General features: G+C 34.9%; 1 protein-coding gene across 3 annotated transcripts in view; it reads left to right on the top strand.

The window, feature by feature from the left end:
* MYBL1 (v-myb avian myeloblastosis viral oncogene homolog-like 1) overlaps positions 1–16,439 on the top strand; it is a 36,636-nt gene extending 20,197 nt beyond the window's left edge. For 2 of the 3 annotated variants that reach the window (XM_010848465.1, XM_010848466.1), the window contains exons 9-16: positions 2,694–2,927; positions 4,161–4,529; positions 6,896–7,038; positions 7,456–7,570; positions 11,575–11,691; positions 11,781–11,885; positions 12,329–12,508; positions 13,765–16,439. In XM_010848465.1, the coding sequence (XP_010846767.1) occupies positions 2,694–2,927; positions 4,161–4,529; positions 6,896–7,038; positions 7,456–7,570; positions 11,575–11,691; positions 11,781–11,885; positions 12,329–12,508; positions 13,765–13,893 (1,392 nt within the window). In that variant the 3' untranslated portion in view covers positions 13,894–16,439. The remainder of the gene's footprint in view (positions 1–2,693; positions 2,928–4,160; positions 4,530–6,895; positions 7,039–7,455; positions 7,571–11,574; positions 11,692–11,780; positions 11,886–12,328; positions 12,509–13,764) is intronic. The other variant, XM_010848467.1, reaches the window with a different exon arrangement.
* The last annotated feature ends 1,475 nt before the right edge of the window (positions 16,440–17,914 follow it).

Genomic DNA, 17,914 nt, shown 5'->3' on the forward strand with positions numbered 1-17,914 from the left:
AAAATTATTTTTATTCTCCCTTTGAAAATGTTTTCTTGTCTACTGTATTAGAACACAAATTCAGTAAATTGGAAAAAGTAATAATATTTTAAATATAGGAAAAGGGAACATTTAGGTTTTATGCTGTCTAAAGAAATCTTTCAGTGGAAGTGGGTTTTGGTTATCAGGTATGAAAAGTATTGTCTGAGATTTGGTTGATGAGAACAACTATGAATATTAAATCAGGATAAATGATAATGATTCTAGCTAAGTTAAACAGGCTGTGCTAGGAAGAAAAAAAGTTTGTATTTAAATGACAATTTTGAAAGTTTAATATCCTGGTATTTTTTACATTTAGGAAAGTGTTTTTCTTGATCTGAGGCCGAGTCAGGGGACACTATATTTAGAGTGACTGGGAACTAATACAAAATTACTAAATAGAATAACCTCAGGGCTTGAAATAGTATTATGAGGCAACTGGTGATGTCTTTAAATCATTTCAGATGGTATTAATAAAAATGACATTTGTTAATTGTAGTAGATGAGATAAATACCATGGGAAAAGTAATTTTTATTTTGAAACTACAAATACCATGGGCAAATAGGGATACCTGAAGTATACTTAAAGTTAATTTCAGATTTATTAAGAAACTGCAAATAAATAACCATGATTAGAGGGTCCACATTTATAGATAATATATTCAGGTTTAAGCATATTTAAAATTTTTGATAATAGTGTAATTTTGTAATTTAATAGGAAAATATAATTAACTAAAAGAATTGCTATTTTGCATTAAAAAGGGAGAAAGTTACTAATTATTTTTTTTAGACTTGCTATCTAAAATCCACTGTCATAAAGATCTGGTTGAATAAGGAGATTGGTGATTTTAGAGGGACATTACTGCACCCAGTATAACAGATTCTATACTCATATAAAGTATTTATTCTAGACAATTATGTGGTATAATGATTGCCATTTTTCTGAGTATTCATTATATTCCACTGTTGTAGATGTGCTAGATGTAATCCTGGTAATCCTTGTATTAACTCTGGAAATTAATTGCTAGGTATTCAGAATCAGATGTATGCGATTACAAAAAATCTATCGTTTTGCCAGTGGGCCTAGTAAGCTCCCTCTTTGAATCTTTTTCCTGCCTGAAAACTAAGTTGAAATGCATATGGTGTGGAAGTTATCTCCAAAAAGTGATTGTAAACTCAGAAGGTGGCTATGCTAGTGAAATAAGATTGCTTTAATTTCTTTTATTTATAGGACTCTTTAAAATAGATGGAACTTGTTTTGAAACAATGCTGGAAAGTTATTTTTTCACCTTAACTCGAGACTTAACATTTTGCTATTGTAAATATCTACTACATTCTAGTGATTTTTAATTTTAATAGTCATAGGTACTGTTTATTGGAGTGCTTCCAATGGACTGAGCAATATGTTCTCTAAGATATGGTAGCTATTAGCCACATTTAATTCAAAATTTAAAAATTCAGCTCCTCAGTTGCAGTAGCCACATTGTTGCTGCTCTTATGGCTGGTGGCGCCCATGTTGAGCAGCCTCCAATGCAGAACATTTTCATCACCTCAGAGGGTTCTTTGGACCATGCTGTACACTTTACATCCTGTTGCTTCTTGGTTTTTTCCTATTTTTTTTAAGTATAGCTCTGTATAAGCTTAACGTGTACAGCATCTTGATTTTACTTACATATTGTTAAGTTTAGTGAACATCCATTGTCTAATATAGAAACCAAAAGAAAAGAAAAAGACAAAGGAAAAAAACCTTTTTTTCCTAATGATGGAAGCTCTTAGAATCTGCCATTCTTAACAGTTCTCAGATTATGTTTTGTTTCTTAATCATGGGTCTTCAAGATCTCACTTCTTGTTTTTCGTTATGAGACACTAGAAAACTAGGCTAAAAAGATAAGTAAATTGGCCAGTGTACATCTCTAGCGAGATCAAGAAAAATGGCACAGTCCCTGAATTCAAAGGATTTACTTTGCAGTGGGGAAACAGTGTGATAAAATAAGTCACACAGTTTTATGGGAGTTCATAGAAGATTGAGATTTAGGTAGTCAGAAGGGTTCCCTGGAAGAATTCCTATTTGAGCTTAGTCTTGAAAGACAGGCAGTGAATATATATTAGCAAAAGAGATGAACTTGGACATTATTATAAACAGAACAGTTAACAGTGTATAATACGATGGAGTACTTCCAGTATTTGAACTGTATCTTCAATGAGGAATAGGAATTTTTCCTGGTCAGTAGGTTGAGCCTTCTACATAAAGAGAATGCTCCCTTTTTCTAGCGTAAAAGACCGAAACTCAGCAGAAACTGCAGGTACTACAGTTGGGTATTCCGTATTCCCTGGGAAGAGGGCTTGTGTTGGGAGATGAAGTTTGAAAGGTAGAGAAAAGTCAGATTCTAGGAGTTTGGACCTCATTTTGTAGTATATATATACTAGTTTTATCTCACCATGACTTTATAGGTTTAAAAAAAAAATGTGAGTTAGACAAAAGAAATATAGTCAACATGAGGTTTAATTTTAAAAAATTTGGGGTCAATTTTAAGGAAAGATGGTATATTTGCTACTATATTTTTAGCTGAAATGTTGCAAAGTATATTGTCCTAGAAAAATTCATACTTAAAAATCCACATTTTTGCTTAGGTTGGGAATGAAAAGTAATGTTCGGATTTCTTCTGTATTTTCAGCAACCTGGAAGCTTTTCTAGCTGGCCTGGTAGTTTCCTCATGGATGACAGCATGTCTAATACTCTAAATAGCCTCGAGGAGCACGCTAGTGAGTTTTACAGTATGGATGAAAATCAGACTGTGTCTGCTCAGCAGAACTCACCTACAAAGTTCCTGGCCGTGGAGGCAAACGCTGTGCTGTCCTCTCTACAGACCATCCCAGAATTTGCAGAAACTCTGGAACTTATTGAATCTGTAAGTTTGAAATTGTGAAATTATCAAAAAGCTCAATTTTAGATATGTGGTTTCATATTCAGAAACAGTTTAATGGATACTCACCAATTTTATGTTGCACATTACCTTGTTAATGGTTAATTCTGTTCTGATATTTTGCAGTGGTTTTTGGCAAAAAAATATATGTATGTATTTATTATACAAGTTGAGATAGTTGGAAAGTAGAGAAAATTAAAGAAGAAAATGAAAACCCTCCATAAATCTAGAGTTAATTTGATGTATTTCCTTTCAGGCTCTGTTCTATACATATAAAACATACGCATGCATGTATTTTTAAACTCAGATGTGCACTAATGCTTGTGAATTTTTTTCCCACATTATACCGTGATCATGTCCCTGTTTTCTTAACTTGTTTTTAAACTTGAATATAAATGGTTTGATGGTATTCTATCATATAAATGTAGCAAATTTTATTTACCAAACGTACTGTTATTATTGGATATTTATCTGGTGTTGTTCTTTCAGTATTACAAATTAAAGAATATGTGTAAAAAGCTTTGTGCAAAACCATGATTATGTCCTTAGGTTAAATTGAATTTTTGAATCACAGTGTGTGACCACTTTGAAGATACTCCATATGTGTTTGTGTGTGTGTGTGTGTGTGTGTCAGTCACTTAGTCGTCTCTGACTCTTTGCGACCCCATGGCCTGTAACCCTCTAGGCTCCTCTGTCCATGGGATTCTCCATGCAAGAATACTGGAGTGGGTTGCCGTTTCGTTCTCCAGGGTATCTTTCTGACCCGGGGATCTGACCCAGGTCTCCTGCATTTCAGACAAATTCTTTACCATCTGAGCCACCAGGGAAGCCATACGTATTACCAAATGATTATGTAGATGTAGAATAGAGAGTAAAGTTTTCTGATAGAATAGAATGTGGAATTTTATGACAAACTATACTGTTTTATGAAAATAATGTAATTTGTTCCTTTCATTTGAAGTAGTTTGGTAATAAGCTTCAGCTACTGAATTAGATGAAGTGTTATTTTGAAATGTTCCAAATTGGAGTTGTAGTAAAACCATAATCTGTTCCTCTCAGATGGTCTTGCTTAAAAAAAAAGAGGAACCAAGGAAAGCCTATTTCTATGGATAAAAATGGGTAGTTAATTAACTCTGGAAATCATCATCCTATGTTCAAGACTAGACGTAACCAGGTTATAATATTAATAACTTTAGTTAAGAATTTAATCTGTTGCAGGATCCTGTAGCATGGAGTGATGTTACTAGCTTCGATCTTTCTGATGCTGCTGCTTCGCCTGTCAAGTCCACCCCAGTTAAACTAATGCGAATTCAGCACAACGAAGGTGCCATGGAATGTCAGTTTAACGTCAGTCTTGTACTCGAAGGGAAAAGAAACGGTTGTAATGGGGCAGACGGCGAGGCTGTTCCTTTGACCTCCCCAAGTGTGGCTAAGTTTAGCACTCCACCAACCATCCTCAGAAAGAAGAGAAGAATGCGAGTGGGCCAGTCCCCGGGCAGCGAGCTTGGCGACAGCTCATTCAACGACGGTGGTCACACAGCACTAAAGCACACACCGGTGAAAACACTACCATTTTCTCCTTCACAGGTAGTCGTGTCGTTTTTGTTCATGTTTTCAACTGTTGATGAGCTCGATTGAATTAGATCTTGGATATCCATACTAGCATTTAGTTCATTGCTTTAGTAACACATAAAAATGTATACTGTAATCAGATGTATATAGGAGAGTGCTGAGCTGGGATAAATCAGAAAAGCATCCCGGGAAGTGAAGTAGTTGCATTTTATCTTACAGTGTTTAGAGCTGAAAGGGATGTCTTAGATACGTAGTTCCACGTGTTTGTAGAACTCATCAGGAAGTAGGCCCAGAAAGGAAAAATGCCTTGCCCACAGTTATCTAATGGCAGAACTGAGACAGAGAGCCAGTTTCCTGACTGACTATTCAAGAAGTACCAGGTATATATTCCTAGACAACTGCTTCTTAGAAGAATTTCATGTGTCAGAAGGTCATCTAGGGATGTCAGGAATTAACCTGCTTTCTCCTGTAGTTATATCTTTAAGCAGCAGATACTTATATCGGGGCAAACTGTTTCTTTGATTTTATAATACTGTCTGTCTTAATGAACACCATATTCCAGGCTGTGTGCTAAATGCTTTTCTTATAGTATCTTAGTTAATGCTCTTTCAAAAAAACCTCTGGAGGTAGTTAGAATGAAATTCAGAAGTTAAGCAATTTGTCCAAGATCAGTAAGAAAGAGATGAAGCTGGTATTTGCTTAAAGTATATTGACAGAGGTGAAAAAGTTTTATGGAAGAAGAAGGAAGTTTAATGGCCAAGTAAACTTGGAGGCTGTTGGGATATTATTGGAGGTATATTTTGATGCTGGGAAGATGAATATCTGGCAGTAACTACACAGCCACTGTTTTCTCTGAAAATTTACCACCCACCCCCAGTGCACCCTCAGAAGTTACAAAGTGTCCTGAGGAAAGTGAACCTGGGTTGAGCATACTAGCAGTTTTGTTTTTGGAGTTTTGCATACCTGCAATTTTTGTTGAGTAAATTCTAAGATGAAAAGTGGCTGAGAAGCTGAGGCATGATTATAAAGACCATGTGATGTGCTGAGGTGTGCTAAGTCACTTCAGTTGTGTCTGACTCTGTGCCCCGTGGACTGTAGTATACCAGGCTGCTCTGTCGATGGGATTCTCCAGGCAAGAATACTGAAGTGGGTTGCCATTTCCTCCCCCAGGGGATCTTCCCAACCCAAGGATTGAACCCAAGTCTTCTGCATCCCCTGCATTGGCAGGTGGGTTCTTTACGACTGGAGCCACCTGGGAAGCCCATAAAGAATGTATATTCCATAGCAAAGAGCTTGGATTTTATACTGTGACTTGCAGGCATCAGAAGTGATAGAGCTAGAACTCATTTCAGTTATAAGTAGCCTTAAAGCAGTTTCTACTTTTTCTTATGATTGCTTCTAATCTGTTGGTTCCAAAAAAAATTAGTATTTCACAATTGTATGTAAGTTAAAATCCAATGTGTAAATTGTGTCATTTGGAAAATGGACTCTATGATACCAGTTTTGGCTGCTCAAAGCTTCTGAACTGTGTTCTAAATAGGCACATTTGCCACACAGCTGTATTTCTTATTAGTTAAACTTATTCTGGGGCTTCCCTGGTAGCTCAGCTAGTAAAGAGTCTGCCTGCAATGCAGGAGATCCCAGTCCAATTCCTGGGTCGGGAAGATCCTCTGGAGAAGGGATAAGCTACCTACTCCAGTATTCTTGGGCTTTCCTGGTGGCTCAGACAGTAAAGCATCTGCCTGCTCATCTGCCTGGGGACACCTGGTTTTGATCCCTGAGTTGGGAAGATCCCCTGGAGGAGGGCATGGCAACCCACTCTAGTATTCTTACCTGGAGAATCCCCATGGACAGAGGAGCCTGGCAGGCTATAGTCCATGGGGTCGCAAAGAGTCGAACACAACTGAGCGACTAAGCACAGCACAGCACAAACTTACTCTGAATTCTATATGTTCTTATAGAAAGGAGCATTTAAGATCATTTATTAATAAAATCATAAAACTTTTTTTCAGTTATACCATTGTACAAAACTTACCTTTAGCAAAGCAGCTAGTTATGGCTTCTATAGATTCTCATTTGATAAGATACACTGTTTGGAAATTTTTTACTGTGTTTTGTTACTTTTGGATTTTTGTTAAATGGCTATTTTTGGAATACCTGTTAGGTGTTAAACAACTGTTCTAAGAGCTGGGGAGGCAGCAATGAACAAAATAAAATTTCCTGCCCTCTTGGAACTTTATTTTTATTGAGTGGAATGTAAATATATTATTATTGGTATCTTTTCCTGAAAGGAGTGGAGAAATAACTTGAAAATTTAATCAGTTTCATATTTGTGTAGGATTTTGACATTTTAGAAATTGTCTCTACACTCTCTTTTTTAGTTTTTCAACACATGTCCTGGAAATGAACAAATTAATATAGAAAATCCTTCATTCACATCAACCCCTATTTGTGGGCAGAAGGTTCTCATTACAACTCCTCTTCATAAGGAAACAACCCCCAAAGATCAAAAGGAAAATGTAGGGTAAGTAGATACTAAATAATTGTGTTGAAGACAATTGGAAGCAGTTTCAAAAGTAGATTAACTTTTTGTCCATTTATATATATTATCATAATCCTTTTCATATGAAATTTAGAATTTAAAAAAATCATAACCTTGAATTTTATCCCTAGGAGACTAGAAATCAGCTAAAGGTAGTATAGAAGTTTGATCTTAAGCAAATAACATTTTTAGTACTTATTTCTACATCAATCTTTTTTCTGTTTTAAGATGATTGGAATAAGAATAGTTTAAGCAGGCAAGTTTTAAAAGTCTTGGAATATTTAAAGCATGTATATATACAAGAAAAATTCAGTGTGTGCTTTTATGATGGCTTTGTCTTCCTTAACTTACATGAAATCAAATTTTGACTATAATACAAATATCTGAATGATTGGACAGGTTTAGAACACCTACTATTAGAAGATCTATATTGGGTACCACACCAAGGACTCCTACTCCTTTTAAGAATGCGCTTGCTGCTCAGGAGAAAAAATATGGACCTCTTAAAATTGTGGTGTGTATACTCCTTTTATTTTTAAAAATGTTCCTAATTTTAATAAGACAAAAATTTTGATATTTTTATCCTTGATTTTTAACATTTAAAAAAGATGTTCAATGAACTGGATTAAAACGACTTACCTCCTATAAGTTTGAATTTGTGTTAATCTTTTTCCTTGTAAATAAACCCTTGCTTGGCTTGTTTTGAATTCACACTTTCTTTATGTCATCCAGAGAAAGCAAATCAAGTGTCAGTAGAACTCATTTCTTAATACTAAAACCTACCTTTAGTAGTTTCAGTAGCAGTTACCTACAGTATAATAAAATAATTTTAATATTTTGATATACATAAGCACCGGAGAAGGAAATGGCAACCTACACCAGTATTCTTGCTTGGGAAATCCCATGGACAGAGGAGCCTGGTGGGCTACATAGTCCATGGGGTCACAAGGAGTCAGACACAAGGATTTAAACAACAACAAAATTACATAAGCACATTCCTAGTAATATTTATGAAACTGATCACGATACCTCTTTAAGGCTCAGTTTCCTCTTCTATTCAGTGGATATTACAAAACACCCCAGCAGGTTATTTATGAAGGTAGATAATAGAAATAAAGGGGCTGGTATTAAGATTCAAGTAGTATGTGCTTAGTTGCTGCTATTATTACTTTAATAATGATGGGTAACAGTAGTAGTATGTGAATAGAGGTGGCAAGTGTTATCTGTACTTTCATATATATATTGTCAATGTTGAAGTGCCTTAGGTGAGCCATGAGCATTCTGATTCTAGGCAGATTTCTGACAAATTAGGTACATTAGAAATAAAATATGATTTTTAAAACGGTCATTTCTAGGGTACTTTAGTTATGTAAATCAGTTAATAAATTCTGGTTTACTTGATCTAATCAGTTTTCTATGAAAAAGCATGTATCAAAAAAGAAAAAAGAAAAAAAAGAAAAAGCATGTATCGCACTCAAATGTTCTAGTCTTTTCCTTATTTTGAAATACTCTTTTAGAGGGTACGTAGTAGGATTGATCAAGTCTTCTGCCACTTAGCTCCATATACTGCCATAAGAAAAAAAAAATTAGCATTCTCTAAACTTCTTAGTTTTTATGCATATACATAATAATAGTGGGATCACATTATGTACTTTTTGGTAACCTTTTAAAATTTATAAATTGCATTCATGTAAATAAATTACCTTGCATTTATCTCATAACTTTTAATGTTTTTGTACTGTTCCATTGTATGGACTTACCTAGTTGATTTAACTAGTTTGTTTCAGCATTTTGTTACTCATTTTAAAAAAAAATCATGAATTTGACAAATACTGACTGAGTGCCTCATGGGTGCCAGCTGCTGGGCTAGTCTTTTGGGGATGTAATGTTAAACATGTCAGGTGTGGTTCCTGCCTTTATAAGGGTGTGTGGCCTAATTGAGAATTCTAAAAATAAGCAATAATTTGAAAACATTTGAAAAATTCTAACAGTTCCTCAGAGTCATTTCGCCAACAGATACTTTGAATAAAAAGTGTTATTTTAATAATAATGCACAAGAAATTAGGTTTCAGGTATCTAAAATCCCTATCAGTTTGTTCATGTTTGGGAAGAATTTATCTATTGCCAAAATAGGTCATTTTCATAAAAAATTTAAGATAAAAGGAAAGTATAGATTTTGTAAGTAAAATTTCTAAAATATCTGCAGGCTCATTTGCAGCAAGCTGACTTTTCATTCCTCCAGTTGTTTACTGAACACCTGCTGTGTGCTAACCATTCAGCTTTCTTATGTATCTTACTTGAATCAGATGTACTTCTTAGACTTTGGCTTTCTAGGACACTTGTATTCTTTTTTTAACTGAAGTATAGTCGATTTACAATGTCAAGTTAGTTTCTGATGTACAGCAAAGTGATTTAGTTACATATATATACACATTCTTTTCCATTATGGTTTATTACAGGATATTGAATAATATTATAGTTCCATGTGCTATACCGTGTTTTTTATCCGTTCTATATATAATAGTTTGCATCTGCCAACCTCAGATTCCCAGTCTTTGCATCTCCAACCCCTCTTCCTCCATGGCAACCACAGGTCTGTTATCTTTGTCTGTGAGTCTGTTTCTGATTCATACATAAGTTCACTTGTGTCATATTTTAGATTCCATATGGAAGTGATATCAGACGGTATTTGCCTTTCTCTGTCTGACTTGATTTAGTATGATAATCTCTTAAGTCCATCAGTGTTCTGTATACGATGTTTTCTTCCTTTCTTTTTTAATGGCTGAGTAGTATTCCATTATATATGCACCACATCTTAGGGCACTTGCATTCTTATAGGCGAAAGAACAGATTCCAGATTCCTTTTTAAGAACACATAACCTGTGTTCTTTGTGAAGCATAATCCTTAAAACAAGAGCTCTTAGAGAAACACACAGAAATACTCACATAATTCCTGCATGTCTTAGGCTATACATGAGAACACTTGAAACATTCTGTTTCCATTTTAAAGTTTTTGTAAGTACTGTGAGATCTCGTTTATGTATGGATGCTATTCTCTCTAACTTTGTTGACTGGGAACGTAAGCTGCTGGTCATTACATGCTGCCAGTTTGTTCTTTGGTTTAGTGGAGCTTTGATTACTTTTTTTTTTAAACAGGTCTTGGTTATGGTAGATCTTAAGACCTATGGTAGGTCTTAATATAATTTACATTTTTTTCTGAGTTATATAGTGTGCTTAGTTATTTGAGGGCTTCCCTGGTGGCTCAGATGGTAAAGAATCTGCCTGCAATGCTGGAGACTTGGGTTTGATCCCTGGGTTGGGAACATCCCCTGGAGAAGGGAACAGCTACCCACTCTAGTATTCTTGCCTGGAGAATTCTATGGACTGTATAGTCCATGGGGTCTCAGAGAGTTAGACATGACTGAGTGACTTTCTGTAGTTACTTGATAGAAAGATAAATGAATAATATTTTGAGACTATTTCATCATTCAGCCCACATTCAAGTTTGTTTGTTTGTTTTTTTGTATTCTCCCTTCCCACACTCCAGTACACACATAGACAGCCACAGACACACATGCACACACACGTGCTTCCTGAACACTGTGACTCAGCTCTGAGCTTAAGGCTAGGTGTGGAGAGATATATACAGAAGAAAAAGCTCTTAAACAGCTTACACATGTAGTGGTAAGACAAACATGCAAACTAGTAATTACACACTGTATAATAACTACAATAAAAATAGGATAAGGAGAGCTACTGTCGTCCAAATTTATTCTGTGTTTCCTATTTTTATGTAAAAATAGGAAAGTAATATCGCCTATATTGCATTCTTATAGGCGAAAGAACAGATTCCAGATTCCTTTTTAAGAACACATAACCTGGGTTCTCTGTGAAACATAATCCTTGAAACAAGAGCTCTTAGAGCAACACACAGAAATACTCACATAATTCCTGCTTTTACTCACATACTCAAATACTCACATAATTCCTACATAATTCATGTAGTGGTAAGACAAACATCTCTCCACACCTAGACTTAAGCTTAGAGCTGAGTCACAGTGTTCAGGAAGCATGTGTGTGCATGTGTGTCTGTGGCTGTCTATGTGTGTACTGGAGTGTGGGAAGGGAGAATACAAAAAAAAAAAAAAACTAACTTGAATGTGGGCTGAATGATGAAATAGTCTCAAAATATTATTGCATTTTTATATGCCTATATTGCATTCTTATAGGTGAAAAATAGGGAATATGAAAATAGGAAGTAATATGGGTTCCCCCAAAGGAAGACTTTTATTTAGTGCTTTGCCATGAAGGAAGTGGCACACTTCATTCAGTGCTTGCAATGTGCAATATTATTTTTGCCATTCAATGGATTAGTTAATTTATTCAACTTATATCTTTAGGGGCTAGGAGAAAATTATGCCAATAATGAAAAAGTATAAAAGTTGGGTTTTTATATATGGGGAGAAAAAAGGAAGTGCTATAAAAGGCTTTTTAAAACTCCTTTTAAAAATAATTTAGTCACAGCCACTTGCCTTCTTGGAAGAAGATATTCGAGAAGTTTTAAAAGAAGAAACTGGAACAGACATATTCCTCAAAGAGGAAGATGAACCTGCTTACAAAAGCTGCAAGCAAGAGGTGATCTTTTAGTATTGTTGTTGATAAAAGTCTTTATCATGTTCCAGTGACTTGGCCATAATGTCCCTATTGTAAATTATTCATTCTAGCGTACTGCTTCTGTCAAGAAGGTCAGAAAATCACTAATCTTAGATAATTGGGAAAAAGAAGAACCAGGTACTCAACTGTTAAATGAAGACCTTTCAGACTTGCAGGTTTGTAAAGGATTTTCCTTGTATTAAGATGGTTGCTTTAAGCTCTAGTGGTTCTTGTGCTTTACTCATTGTGTGGTTAATTCATTAGAGATCATAGAGGGTTTCCATTGGTGGTGTTCAGCCTAATTCAGAGAGAAACAGTTAACTGTAGAGAATATTTCATTCACATCCTTGCTTTTTATATTTGTTTTGTTTTGAGAGAAGTTAGCTCTCTTACATATGATGTCAAAGAGTGGTAGTCCTCAAAGCTTGAAATTTCAGTATTTATCTTTGGTTCACCTCTTAAATATTTATTTTTGCTACATTGCTAGAAATTTCATCGGAGCGAAAGCTTTCTTGGAGGGACATGCACAGGATTTCCACTACCACTTACTCCATAGTCCTTCTGTTTGTCTCCATTTTTGAATTAGTTATTTTATTTTCCTCTTTCTTTTTTCTCTTAGTCAGAAAATATATTTACAACATCTTTATTAATGATACCATTATTGGAAATACATGACAATAGGTGCAACTTGACTCCTGAAAAACAAGATATAAATTCAACCAACAAAACATATACACTTAATAAAAAGAAACCAAACCCTAACACTTCCAAAGTTGTCACATTGGAAAAGAATCTTCAGGTATGAATTTATAAATTTCTTTCAGTGACTTTTGTTGTTGTGTATTCAGTTATCACGTTGGACCTACTGATCACAAATCATACTTTTTCTTTTAAATTCAAAATTGACTATACCAGTAACTAGACATTCACCATTGTTTTGTCACTCAAACTAGATTTGGGTTTCTGAGAGACTCACTCATCAGGGCACATATAAAGTAAACACCTGGAATTATAACTGGGGACTCTCCTGGTGATTTCTTAAGCACCATTTCATTCTTAAACTAAAAATTCCTAAATCTATTTCTGGCACCTCTTCTTCTGTAATAAATAATTGTAGCCTGAATTACAACTTTTAAAGGGTAAGTGGTTGGAAGCAGTTTCAACTTGATTTTGTTGATATAATGGTTTCCAGTGAACTTTCTGGCTCATAGTGTAAAATAAAATGGTTTTTTTCAGATACTGTGCAGCCATTATGTCGCTGCAAATGAAAGCTGGAAATTTTTTTACTGTACTTAAGAATTTAACCTAGAGAATTTGAGAGGTCACTGAGGAAAAAGTTATCTTCTTTACGCTACAATGACCGCAGGACTAGCGTTCCTGACATTCAAGCATTCCTTGAAAACATCTCTGGCAGTCAGACGCGTGGCGCCTCCTCTCCTTATTGAGCCGCTGCTCTTTACAGAGCCGTGCAGCACAATCTCTGAATTCATTTAAAGTGATCTGATTTACCAGTGTTTAACACAGAACTTATCAGGAAAATTTATTACATAGGAGGTCATACCTATACAGTAGTAACCTTGATAATAGAGGAAAACAAATGTAAACTTGACTTTGTGTTATTTTTCCTAATTTGCAAGACATAAAGCATTCTCGGTTCATTTTTTGACATTATATCCTCTTTATATCTTTTGCAAAACTTTGAAGCAGTAAAGATTGATATTTCTGTGCTCAGACTGATTTTGTAAAGCAACTATATACTCCAATTTAAAAATAAACCAGAGTTGATTTGAGGGGCAGTTGTGGAAATAGAACTTTAAACTTCCTTCACAGGCCTGTATATGGCGAAAACATTGACTAACAATTGATCATAAACAGTATATGATTTTGAAACATTGTTATTTAAAAAGAATCACAATGCCATTGTCAAAAACATTTTATAGTAATTACTTATCAAATATCCAATCAATTAATTGATTTTTTTAAAGTCTTAATTGTGAAGTAGAATGGATAGTTTTCTTAGCGGTTTTCACATCACTATTAATATTTCCTTCCTAGTCAACTTGTGAATGGGAAACAGTGGTTTATGGGAAAACAGAAGACCAACTTATCATGACTGAACAAGCAAGAAGATATTTGAGTACTTATACAGCTACAGGCAGCACTTCAAGAGCTCTCATACTGTGATTGTTACTAAGATTGATGAAATGCCCCCACTCCCTTACTAGATTCTATACTAAGTTAAGCTGCAATGAAATTTTTTTGTTGATTGTTTTTAAAGTTTTAAAACAGCCCTAAAACGGTTTGTATCCTTTGTCATATTGGGCAACCAGAAAGCCTAGGCACTTAAGTAAGGAGTAGGCAATTTCATAATTTATTTTTTTAAGACATGAGATTTTTAAAAATTGTTTTTAAAGAACAAGATGGGGAAATCATATTAGAATGTTCAAGGATATTCTGAAAGTAAATTCTCACATCTTTTCTTCAGAAGATATATGTTGCTACTCTCCTGATGCTGCAGTTTTGTTATAGATAGGTCTTATGAGTATGTGTGATTTCTGAAATTAGTCTCTATACAGAAAGCACACATGGCCTTATGAAGTACTTTTGCCTATCTGCTGATTTACTTAGGCTACCATTTACAGAGAAACACAGTGGGAAGGCATTTAAAAGAATAAAAGTTGCACTACTAATTTTTGGTATTTTTAAAAAAATAGTAAAATTAACTACAGTGTTAAATGTATTTATTTGAGCGTAGTCCTCAAAACAAAAGGCATTGCAAAAATGTTTTTTCCTTATTGGTAAAGAGTCAGTATTTTCTCCATAAATCTCAGAAGAGCTGAGAGTTTTGTTGAATGTATTGTACAGTATGTAGGAGCAGGAAAACTTTGTAAATTGGAAAGAAATCTGTTTTTATAATTTATTTTCATTTTTAAAGCTTAAATGTAGATATTTAAACCTATACAGGGTGTCTAGAAGCCAATGTTGTTTCCTGTTATTACAGATAACATAGTAAAGAACAATTTTGACTTTTAATATGAAACAGTAGTAAGTTATAGCTGCAAAGAATTCAGTATCTATACTGTATGTCACATCTACCTAAATATTGCACTATGTCCTTTAAATCATGTTGGTTATAAAGTAGTTCTAAAAATGTACTAAATAATAATTTAATATTTTCTTTTTAAATTATATGGGGGGTCATATAAATTAATCTGGTGATTTGTATATTTGTTTGAAATTTTTGCATTTTGTTTAAAAAAATAATATGGTACTTTGGTCCCTAAAAACAGTCTGCACTTAGAAGTTTATTATATTTACTCAATGTTTAAGAAGTAGAGAACATTATCTTTTATTTATAAAAATATTTGTCCTTTTATAAATGTTTTGTGTTTCTCTACAGGTTACAACAGTTGCTTCAGTTGCCTGTTTTAGGTGTTTGCACTTACTTTATTTCTTCTTGAAAGAATGTCTTTATTTGCTTTTGTGTAGAGATTTTATGTAATTTTTTGAAACATATAATGGTATGCTGTCAACTTAAACACTGACAGGTAAATAGAATTGTACACTGTAGTTGTAATTATTTGTAATTGACACACTCTCTCCCTCTCCACTCCTGAAGTATGCTGCTATAGAAAATAGCAGAGTCGGCTTGCTGCTATGAGAGAAGGAAAGAGCGACCACCACTTGCACTGTGTGAAAACATAAAAAGTATGATGATGGCAAGTTCTCAAGTTAACTTAATGGAATCAACCATTACCAGGCAAATTCTTGCAAATACCAAAATGCTCTGCCTTAAAACAAAAACAGCTTAAGATTCTCTGTTGATGGAAATGGAAATATGAAGTATTTTAATGCCTAGCTTTTGAACAGTAGACCTAAAAGGATTTTAAGCTATTTAAATCTACTTGCTCATTTTTGCATATTATATGTAGTGAGAAGTGAAGAAAATGTGTGGTACTAAGATTATGCCTTGTTGATAACAAATAGATGAACCAATTTGAATCTTCCTAGCATGTTTGTTAAGTATGTTGATTGCTTCCTAATTAATGAACTTCTCACAGAAATTTCACTTTGTAAAACCAATGATTGTAGCAAAATCATACTGGATCATTTCAATTTCAGTTACCTTGAACTAATAGCACATAATGGTTCCCTTTTATCTTTTCTTTTTTTTTAATGTAGCCCTTGGCTGGTTTGGATGTACATAGTCTCCAATTACCAAAGTATAATATCTTGGAAGAGCTATATTTTTTTAAAGCATAGTTTTTTTTGAGCATTAAATTATCCCACATGTAATATATTGCAGATAAGCTTGGGATTTTTGGACATAGTACATATTTCGGTTGGTATTGGTTGAATCCTCCAGTTAACTGCTTTGTTGCTTTTTGCAAGAAGATTTTTTAATCTTAAACATGTCAGGCATCTTAAATCACCTTTTATACTGTTGTGTTCAATTTGAATTTCTTTCAGTATGTTAAAAATGCCAGACATAACATGTAGCAGCCATACTTGCATGGAAACTGACTACACATATAATACTGCATTTTGTTGTAAGGTTTTCGCATTAATACAGCCATTACCCTGACTAAATTGAGTTTTTTGATGTATGGGAAAAAACTTTCCATTGTAAGAGAATCTTGCATACAATGTTGACTGTTAACATCCAAAATAAAGCATCTGTGTACAAGCTGTCATGGCATTGCTTATTCCACTCAGATTTTGTATTGACTGACCCTTGAAGGACTTAACCCAATATTCTGTGCTTAAACCATTTTTCTCCTTTCAGGTGATTTCATCTGTTAACACAACTTGACCTCTTTACTCAAGAAATGAAAATACATTTCCAATTCTTGAGCCTCATTTAGAGCCATATTTTCAACTGCCTTTAGAGATTTCCATGTGACTCTTCTGTCAACACCTTAAATGTAGGATGTTCTCTTTTTCTCCAGCTTGAACCTGCGCCTCCTTTGTTCTCTTAGTGGTGTTACTTTCCCTTCGATCACTCACTGAGAAACCTTGTGCCTCTCTCTAACCTTCCACGTTGAAATCTGTTTTAAAATCTTAGCCCACTGAAAGGCTCAGCTCTAATTCCATTACTTCATCTCTGACTTAGATTATTGCACTTACCACTCTGCTCTCCATTCTCCAGAAGTATCAAGAAATTGTTCTGTGACATCAGGGTGTCACCTAGGCATGGCCGACCGGTCACCCAGACAGGTTTGTGCAGTATTATATCACCTTAGGCAATGTCACCATCCAGATTTTACCGTTAGCCTTCTAGGTTTAGAAATCTGATGGATTAACCCATCAGATTAAGAGACTAAAATGAGTTTACCCCTCACTGGAATGTCTGTATCAAGTGAGTGAGACTGACACATGAACTCAAAACACTTAATTTACAGTGTGAAATGTAAGTCCTGAGAGGAAAGACAACTGCTTACAAGCTGCTGCTGCTGCTAAGTCACTTCAGTCGTGTCAGACTCTGATCCCATAGAATAGCAGCCCACCAGGCTCCTCTGTCCCTGCGATTCTCCAGGCAAGAATACTGGAGTGGGTTGCCATTTCCTTCTCCCGTGAGGGTAAAGAAACATGAAAACACACAGAGATTGGATCACCTTTCCTGTTCACAGACCTTCCACAGTTGTTTGTTGCCTAAATAACAAGAATTCTCCTTCACTTCCTAATCTGGATCTGGCGACCTGGATCTTTCAGGAACAATGTATGCATGCTTCTGCCTTCGTGCCTCCCCTCATTGCTGCTTCTCTTTGTCTCCCTGCCTGTTAGAATCCTACGCAGCCTTCAGGGCACAGGTATGTGTCATTTCCTGATTATCCTGGTGCCTCCGTAAAACTTTCCCATTAGACTTTATGTTTTCAAGAGTAGGAATTGCTCTTTATAACTCCTGCATCTACTGTGGTGCTTAGGGAGTCTCAGGAAGTGTTAAATTGAAAGAGTGTTAAAAAATAGTCTTGACTCTTAGGAAATATTAACCATATTTGTTTTACACAATGGGTTGTGAATAGCTTGGGTTTTTTAGTTTTGCTTTATAGTCAGCTATTTTGTTTAAAATCTTTTGAGCTCCTTTTATAACCATGTGATTTCCTGCCTGATTTATCTAGTTATAGAGCAGTAGGCTTGCCAGCCAATCAGACTTTTAATTGTAATATAAAACAGATGGAAGGTTTTGAAGAGGTACTTCCCACTC

This window comes from Bison bison, unplaced genomic scaffold (assembly GCF_000754665.1).
Source record: "Bison bison bison isolate TAMUID 2011002044 unplaced genomic scaffold, Bison_UMD1.0 scf7180017864267, whole genome shotgun sequence".
Lineage (NCBI taxonomy): Eukaryota > Metazoa > Chordata > Mammalia > Artiodactyla > Bovidae > Bison > Bison bison.